This window comes from Microtus ochrogaster, chromosome 17 (genome assembly GCF_000317375.1).
Source record: "Microtus ochrogaster isolate Prairie Vole_2 chromosome 17, MicOch1.0, whole genome shotgun sequence".
NCBI lineage: Eukaryota > Metazoa > Chordata > Mammalia > Rodentia > Cricetidae > Microtus > Microtus ochrogaster.
In genome coordinates this window covers 34,144,377-34,153,154 of record NC_022019.1, presented here as the reverse complement: position 1 = coordinate 34,153,154, position 8,778 = coordinate 34,144,377, and the positions used below count along the sequence as shown (strand labels likewise).

Here is an 8,778-nt window from a genome sequence, read left to right as displayed (position 1 = left end):
CCGGAAATTCGAAGGGCTAAGAGAAAGACCAAACGTGGAACCTGAATCAAGCCGTCGGGTTGAGGACTCCTTTGGGCGAAGCCTAGAGGCGAGAGGCGAGAGGGACTAGGAGCCATTTTGCTAGAAATCCTTTCCCAGGGTCTCCATCCTCTAAGGCGGACTTTCCGGCGACGATCTTTCTAGCCCAACCTCTCCACGTTGTATTTTTCTACTGAAAATTAGCAACAGCGCCCTAGACTTAACACGAACTCTCCCATAAATGTGGAAAACAATTGCACTGCCTTGGTCCAATGAAAGCATTCATTTTGCTCCCAACTTCCCGAAAAACAAGAAGGCCTCAAGGCCTTAAGTTAATGCCTCTTGAGTAATTTTTTTTTTAATTTAGGGTATCTCCCCCTCCCCCCGAAAAGATTGGAAACCTTTGAAATAGAACCATTTCCTTCTTGTCCACGAAATGAATATTTAATCTGACTCCTTTGCCTACTCCCCCAGGGGTGAGAGCTCGGCGAAACCCTAAACGATTTTCCTCACAGCTTATAATTGTTCAATGAACTCTCCCAAGGCTCAATAACATATGCCAATTATTTTAATAATTTTGCTTAATATTATTAGGGGTTATAAATTTGATTTTAATAGAGGGTTGATTGCTTCAGAAGTTGGCGCTTAGGCAGCTCGAGGGCCGCTGGGAAAGGGGAATCTGGCACTTGTCACTCTGAGTATCACAAGCGCACACACACACACACACACACACACACACACACACACGCTGGATGTAGTGTGCTCAGCCTGCCATTGAACAGGTAGCCTGGCCTGTGAGAGGTCAGTCTCCTCTTCCCAAATGCCCTTGGGGCTGTCAAGCCTGACCCGGTGGCTTAACTCAGAGCAAGGAGAAAGTAGCAGAAAGACGTCGCAGTCTCCCGAGCCCTTTGAGCCCTTTGCACCGGTCTCAACCAGCCCTAGGCTTCACTTTCCCGTCTGTGGAACTGTTGGGACCTCAGGCGCCACCCGGCTCTTCTTCCTCCCAGGGGAGCAACTCCCATCGCTTGGGGCCTCTCTGAAGCTCAGGGACACCCAGTGGGAGAGAAAGGTCTCGATGGTTCAGGAATTGAGAAATAATTTCCATCCGTTCCCTTTTATTGCTAACATTATTTTTGTTTTCTTTCTTTACAGCATCTTGTTTGAAAACTCACACCAACTCATGTGGGGGTAGAAAGCACAGAGGCAGATGTTGCTGAAAATCCTGCGCTGGCTCACTTACTTCACCTGGCAGTATCAGCCTTTATATTTTCTCCTATTTTACTTCGCTGCGCTGGTTGCAGAGTTGCTCTTTCCTTTGAGGCCGCAGATTGGGTACTTTCCTATCTATGATGGCGAAAAAAATTTTAAGCATATTCTATTTATTACTTTCTCTAGAAAGCCACAATTATTGTTTCAGGGCTGCTTAAGATAAACAGGATTTATTGAGCAAGCTCTGCTTAAAATATCAAGGGGAAAAAGCTCGTGGTAGAAACGAGTCCCTTTAAACTATAATCACTAGGCCAAGTTCAAAAACAAAGTAGTCCGCTAAGTTTTAAACGTGCAATTAAAAATAACTGTACCTCAGCTTTTCAGAGGGAGGGAGAGAGGAAGGGGGCAGGGTAGGGAAGGAAAACAAAGAATAAGGAAATGTTTAGTGCTTTTAAAGCCAGCCCAAATAGCTGAAAGAAAGAAAGAAAGGCATTCCCTTAGATAATGGGGCCATTAGACACTGTGAAGGTTCCTGCAGCCATTCCTCACGGGGGCTTTCCAAAAATTTAATTCATTCTCAGCTACCAAACAAAGGGATGTAGAAAATAATTTTGAGACTTTCTGCCAAAGGGGCAGTTTGGCCCATTCTCTATGCATAAATAGACCTTCCTCCGAAGAATGCAAGGTGGCACATCCCCCACACTCCCAGTCCATACACAGTCATGCCTCAAGCTGCCACCTTCCCATTCTCTTCAATAACTTTGCTAAGAAGGAAAAAGTATGTTCATGCATTTTCAACAATTTTATTATATTTCTGTATGCATTACTCTCAAAACATCACAAGAAATGATCAAACCACTTAAACCTTCAAATAAAAAAATCTGAAACAGTTTATGCCCACAATTGTACATATTTATAGTTAAGAAACATTCTTTATAAATATTGTTTCCTCTGTAGCAAGTTAATACCATAATTTAATTACAAATGGATAAATATGGCAACGGATATTTACAGAAGGGTGTTATTACGGAAAAAGCTAAGGGCACAACGTTTACTCCCACCCCACCCCCCCAATCTTTCATACAACAACTAACAAATCGAACTCGCAAAAGCACTGAAACATCACATGTAAACCCAGCTAACAGAAAAATACATTCACAAGCGTTGGTGGTGGTGGTGATGTGTGCTATGAGTTGCTGTGTTGAAGAAACAGAAGGGAGACTTTGGCACGGCTCATGTTTTTCCAGTCTATAGTTGCATGAAGTTTACAATCAAGTTGCCTCATTAAAAGGAACACAATATTTAATACCACAATACAAAATAAACCATTTTCTTCCACATTACTTAAAAAAGAAGTCGGGTAAACTAAAAGGGAAAAAAAGAAAAGGCCCATCACTTGGGGGAAGGGGATGGGTGAAGAGCGGGAAGGGAAGGAAAGCAATCCAGGGTTTACAAATGGACAAACTTTTATCCACCAATAAGCCATTAAAATCACCGTGGAAAAGGAAGGAGTCCGCTATGGCTATGTACAGTTTGTCAGAAGATTGGGAAGCATGTGCGGGGGAAGAGTGGGCTGGGGTGTCGCTAGGGAAGTTTGGCTCGATATTTTTGTGGAGTTTACCTTCTTAAAATTTTTATTTTATGTTTTCAGCTTCAGAAACACAGAGATTTTGCTTTTCATGCCTAGATTGTTGTTTTGTTTATAAAAAAAACTTTTAAAAATCCTTCTGCTGGTAAAATCTTTTTCATCACCATAAAAATCAGATTGATGATTTTAACAACACGATCCTAAGGTGCCCTCGGTGGGTTTTAGGAGGGCTGTGGTGGAGGGGAGAACAGGGAATGGGAGAAAGGCCTGGCCCCTCACACGTACCATTCATTGAAGTTGGAGGAGAGGCCACTATGGCCTCCGGCTGTCCCGCTGCCCCCTCCAGAGCTGCCGCCGCCCCCGCCGCCCGCCCCGCCGCCCCCGCCGCTGCCTGTGGTCGAGCCGCCTCCAGAGCCGCTGCTGCCAGAGCTCGCGCCTCGGTGCACGGCAGACACCGCGGCTGCCGCCGCCGCAGCTGCTGCTGCCGCCGCTGCCGCCGCCGGGGACAGGTTGGAGCTGCTTTGCGGCTCTGCGCTGGGGGACACCAAGCCCGGGGGCGTGGACGACTCGTAGCCAGAGCTGGCAGCCGGGGAGGACTCGGAGCCCTGAGGGGAGGACTCATGGACCTGCAAGACAAAAGCCGGGAGCGGGGACCAGAGGGGACTGGGTGTGAGTGCAGCTGCTGTGATCACGGACGGGTCCCCGAGCCAGGAGCATCCCACGAGTGTCCCTCGGCCCCTGGGGACCCTCCCAGACCCGCCGGGAGCTGCTGCTCGAGGTCCGCCTAGCCCTCCCGGCTACCGCGGTGGTACCTTCATGTGCTTCCGCAATGAGCTAGGATGCGTGTAGGACTTGTCGCACATCTTGCAGAGATAGGGCTTATCTGAGGTGTGGACATGCATGTGCTTCTTCCTGTCGCTGCTGTTGGCGAAGCGCCGGTCACAGCCCTCGAACTCACACTGGAAAGGTTTCTCCCCTGTGGACAGCAAACAGGGCGCTTGCTTACGGACACCCGGGACCCCAAAGTCCTCACCAAGGCTGCCAGGGTACAGAGTAAAGGGCAGAGGGGCAAGAAAGGGCTGAGTCTCTGAAACAGGTTGGATCCCTCTCCCGTAGAACCAACTAATAGATTCCATCGTTTATTTCGTAATTTACTTCCCTTCACAAATTTCCAATAATTTCGGGGCGCTCCTGGCCCTGTTAGCCTTTCCACGGAGCTTTTTGGATCCCCAAACCCCTAACAAGTTGGTCTAGTCATCGAGAAGCTGTTATTTTGACAAAATATTTGGGGCATTATCAAAATCACACAGGCGGCTGTGCTGCTGTCGCCTTCTCTTTGGGGCCAGTAGGCAATCACATTTGGAGATGCTGTGAGTCGTTTGGAGACTGGGCTATGGAGAGAGTTGAGCCAGTATTTTTCATCCAAAATACTACAAATTGAGCTAACCATAACTCTAGTATAAACGCGTCCTTTTTTATGGGGGAGAGGCGTTTAAACGTTAGTGATAAGGTAGCCCTTTAATGATTGATTATATTCAGCACAAGTTAAGGGGTTGGGGGCTGGAGTCAGGAAAACCTTTCAAAATCTCCATGTTTAATTTTCTGGCGGTTCCTGCATCCTGTTGCCAGGACTCCAAATGCTTGGAGTCATTTAGAGGTGTGAGAACTCCAATGTTGTTCCACTTGGAAAGGGGACCAGTTAACGTTAAATTCCATTAGCACCTAAACTGTTTTTTTTTTTTTAAAGACAACCGTTCAGACACAGGGCATTTCATGCAAATATATTTCTCAAATTTTAAACCTTGTTAAAAGCTTGTCTCGCACCTCAGCTCCCTCCCTTCCCAAAAGAGAACAATAGGCCGCTGGCTCATCCCCCACTTCGGAGTAAATATTGACAAGGAAAGTTGCTAAAACATTTGGCTTTCTTTTAGGAACTCGTCTTTTGCGATTTTGGCTGAGACCTGGTCGTAGATGAATAATCTATGAGGCAGGAGGCGCGTTCTTCTGCGTCTCTCTTCTCACGCGAACGCCCTGCGGGGCGGTACTGCCTGGGGCTCTTGCTGGCCCGGGCGAGGGTCTAAGTTGGGAATCGCAAACCCTCTGGTGCCCATTAGAGAATTTCACAAACTGCTGACAAACCACCGTCAGTCCCCTGCGACCCACCCCGAGATGGGCTTTAAAAACACTTTAAGTGAGAACCGCTTTACAGCTTCGGCTCACACCAGATTCATTTAATGGGAAACAGTCTCGAGAAGGGCGTTTGGACCCTGAGTAAAAGAAATGGGAAAACACACAAGCCTCTGAAAAACAGATAATCCACTCAGGGCAGAAAAGCTCATTCAGACTAGCCGACAAAGTCCTTGCTAGGCTTGCTTCCCAGACATCTAGTTAGAGCAGAATTGTTTTATTTTGTGCGCTCTATTTAGAATGGAAATTATTCACCAGGTCTGGGAGTGGGGATCGCTTCACTTCAAGCCTATACTGGTATCACACTGACCATTTAAAGTTCAATTTCCGCACATGGAAAAATTCCAGCCCAATACCCTACCATCCTCCAACAAAAACAAGCCGCTGGCTGTCCTGCACTCTCCCAGGTCTCTGGCTGGTGGGTAGCTTCTAGCGCGCGCAAACACGAACACACACACACACGAACACACACTCAGCCTGTGCTTTTCTCTTCGAGGTGCCTCTTCCCACTCCGGACACACGATTACCTGTGTGGGTCCTTTTGTGGATCTTGAGGTTCTCGGAGCGTGCGAAGACCTTGCCGCAGCCCGGGAAAGGACAGGGAAAGGGTTTCTCGCCGGTGTGCACACGGATGTGGTTGACCAGTTTGTATTTGGCCTTGAAGGGCTTGCCCTCGCGTGGACACTCCTCCCAGAAGCAGACGTGGTTACTCTGCTCCGGGCCGCCGACATGCTCCACCGAGACGTGGGTCACTAGCTCGTGCATGGTGCTGAAAGTTTTGTTGCAGCTTTTCTTCGGATTGCTTAGCTGCTCGGGATCAATCCACTTGCAGATGAGCTCCTGCTTGATGCACTGCTGCCGCATGTAGCGGAAAAAGGCACCAGGGTGGTGGTGATGGTGGTGGTGGTGGGCTGCGGCGGCTGCCATGTTCATCCCCATGTTCATATTCATGGGGCCATACTGGTTGTGGAGTTGCGCCGCCGAGTAGGGGTCGGTCCGCGGGCTGGCCACTTGGCGGTATTGCTCCGAGCGCCCGAACACTTCTCCCGGCAGCCCTAGGCGCATTTGCCCGTTGAGCACGTTCTGAGAGCCGTGCGGCCCGTGCTGCTCCGGGAGGCCCGGGAAGAGGAGGTGGCCCTGCGCGTCTGAGTGCGCGTGGTGCAGGCCACCCGCGCCCGGTCCGAAGAGCCCGTGCTGGCCGCCTCCCGGAGCAGAGTCCCCGAAGCCGCGGCTGCGGAACAGGAAGTCCCGGGTAGAATTAAAGGGAGGCCCGGAATAGGAGCCAACGTGTGCGGCATGGGGCCCTAGTGCTGCGGCCGCAGCGGCAGCGGCAGCAGAGCCCGGGTATGCGCCCGGACCTTGCGACGTGAACGCGGAACTCTGACCAGGAGACAGTTCGTGCGCCCCGGGGTTGAGCTTGAAGGCGCCCATGTGCGCCGCGGCTGAGTCCACGAAGCCGTTCTGAGCAGCAGCCAGGCTCAGCTCGCGGTCCTGCATCTCGGCAGCCGCCGCCGCCGCCGCCGCGGCCGAGTGATGGTGGTGGCGCGCGAAGCTGCCCACCCCGATGGCCGGGAACTGCGGCCCCGCGTCCAGAAGCATGGCCAGCGCGCCCGGCCGACCTGTCGGCCCCAGTAAGCCCTGCCGCCTCGGTTCCCTCTTCCGATCGGCAAGGCGCGTCCTCCGAACGCCCGGCTCCGTGAGCCCGCGCTGAAAACACTGGCGACCGCAGCCCTGGGAGTCGCGCTGTTAGCCCGCCGCCGCCGCCTGGATCTGCCTCGGCCGCCGGGCGCGGAGCGAAGGCACGGAGAGGAAGAGGAGGCGGCGGCGGAGGAGGCGCGGGAGGAGGAGGTGGAGGAGGAGAAGAGTCCAAAGCCAGGAGGAGAACCAAAGTGTATTAAAGGAGATGCGGCGGGGGCGGGCGGGCAGGGCAGAGGAGGGCGGGCGGGAGGAGGGAGCGGAGGGAGGTGTGGGGAGCGGAGGAGAGGGGGGCCGCCGGAGGGCGAGCGCTGCGCCGCGGCCCCCACCCCTGCGCGCCCCCGCGCGCGCACGCACGCACTCACTCACTAGCTGCCTTGCACTGCTGGCGGACCCGGTGCCTTGCTGAGATCAGCGGCGTCCGCCGAATGAAGTCACCGCAGCCGCGGGGCCACGGTGCCCCAGGGCAGCGGCTGTGCACCGGCAGGCAGGCAAGGAGAAGACTGCGACGAGCTCCGCCAGCCCCAGAGCCTAGGGCACCCGCGGCTCCACCTGATCTCGGCGGGGGCGCTGGGCAGCCCGGTGAAGGAGGCCAGGCGCCTGGTCTGCGGCGCTCACGGGTGGCCGCTCCCTCCCCCGAGGCCTTGCTCGCGCCGCCCAGTGCTCTGCCCGTCTCGTTCGGCTCCGAGGCTGCGAGGTTTAGCCCTCCTGGTCCTCCGAGCTTGGCATTGGCGGCGCCGGAGTAGTAAACTTGCTACGGCCACGAATTCCCCCAGATGAAGGAAACGGGCGCGTCGCTCCCTCTTTCTTTAAGTTGGGCCGGAGGAGGAGGCGGGGGAAGAGTAGGGGAGGGGGACTGTGGGAGGGGAGAAGGCGAGGAGGGGGAGGGGAGCAGGGTTAGGCTAGGCAGAAAAACAATAACAACAATAAAAAAGTGATCTTTGGTTCTCCTTCCAGCCGGTCCGCCCTGGGTGCTAGTCCGCAAGCGAGTGGTCGCACCAACAAGGACAGAGCGTTGTCCTCGGCACAAGCAAATACCAGGAGGCCAACGCGAGTTCCTCCCTTGCGGCTGCGGTGGGCAGCTTTTGCCGCCGCTTCTGTTTATTTCGGTGGGCGCTGAGACCGCAGAAGCAGCCTTCTATTTTATTTATTTATTTTTTTTGTCCCCCCCCCCTCCTTTCCTCTCCCCTCCCCCTCGTACCCTAGTCTCCGGCCGGGGTATTCCTCCCTTCGGATCCAGGCCGGGCCTCCTGGTCACACCGCCCCTTTAACGGCGGCTCCCGCCCATCCCGCCCTCCTGGAATGGCTATTGGCCACCGTGGCCTCGTCAATCTTGCGCCCCCGCCCTGAGCCCAGCCCTCCCCACCTTCCCTGCTCCCGGCTGGCTCTACAGGGCCACAGCGGTGGCGGAACGCACCCGCAGACTGGGCCTGCTAGGCAGCAGCGCTTTGCCTGCGCGTCTAGCCCAGTGGCTCCCAGCCCTAGCGGACTAAAACAGGAGCCCAGCTGCGATCGTAATGGGGTCCTAGGTCTAAAGGTCCTGTCGCCTTCCACGGGATCCTGACCTGGAGAGGGATTGCACTCTGAACCCGCTAACTTTGTGGGAGGCTACCAACTCCCCAGGGATCACATCCACTCTCTAACGACGCAGAAAAACTCGGGAACCCTGGCCCAAAGCACCCTTGGCTGTAGAGACCTGATTAACAACCGACTGACCAGACGGAGTCCCTGAGGGAGCGAGGAGACTTTTAGGGACAGGAACAAGTCTATTACCCGGTCGGCACACTCTACATTCCCTGCCCTCACTTAGACCAATTTGCTTTGAGGTGTTGAAACACGGGTGAAGGACGGTGGACACAGATAAAGTCAAACTTAACTCCATCCCACTCCCTGAACACTCACCTAGACTTCTGTCCTACCCCAGGCAATGGTTCCCGCCTCCCCTCGGGCACACTTAGCCCCCACCCCCCACCCTGAGGCCCGCGTTCAGCTCAGATTACAGGAGTAAACCCTAGGCAGCAGTCCCCTGAGAGGCAGGGGCAGGGGGTTGTTTGGAAGTCCACCTCAGGGTGGATGCCCAC

At 53.9% G+C, this 8,778-nt stretch overlaps 1 protein-coding gene across 1 annotated transcript; it reads right to left on the bottom strand.

The window, feature by feature from the left end:
* Positions 1-2,014: 2,014 nt before the first annotated feature.
* Zic2 (Zic family member 2) lies at positions 2,015-7,833 on the bottom strand. Its single transcript, XM_005355698.3, has 3 exons — positions 5,530-7,833; positions 3,628-3,791; positions 2,015-3,441 (listed from the first exon to the last, which is right to left on the bottom strand). The coding sequence occupies exons 1-3, from the start codon at positions 6,599-6,601 to the stop codon at positions 3,091-3,093; spliced, it is 1,587 nt and encodes a 528-aa protein (XP_005355755.1). The 5' UTR covers positions 6,602-7,833; the 3' UTR covers positions 2,015-3,090.
* Positions 7,834-8,778: the final 945 nt, after the last annotated feature.

Excerpts from the sequence above, each read along its gene's own strand:
- Zic2 (XM_005355698.3), bottom strand. The coding sequence starts at position 6,601 with ATGCTTCTGGACGCGGGGCCGCAGTTCCCGGCCATCGGGGTGGGCAGC. Across the intron at positions 3,792-5,529 it reads CCACAAAAGGACCCACACAG|GGGAGAAACCTTTCCAGTGT; the intron begins GTAATCGTGTGT and ends TGCTGTCCACAG. Across the intron at positions 3,442-3,627 it reads CATTGCGGAAGCACATGAAG|GTCCATGAGTCCTCCCCTCA; the intron begins GTACCACCGCGG and ends TTTGTCTTGCAG.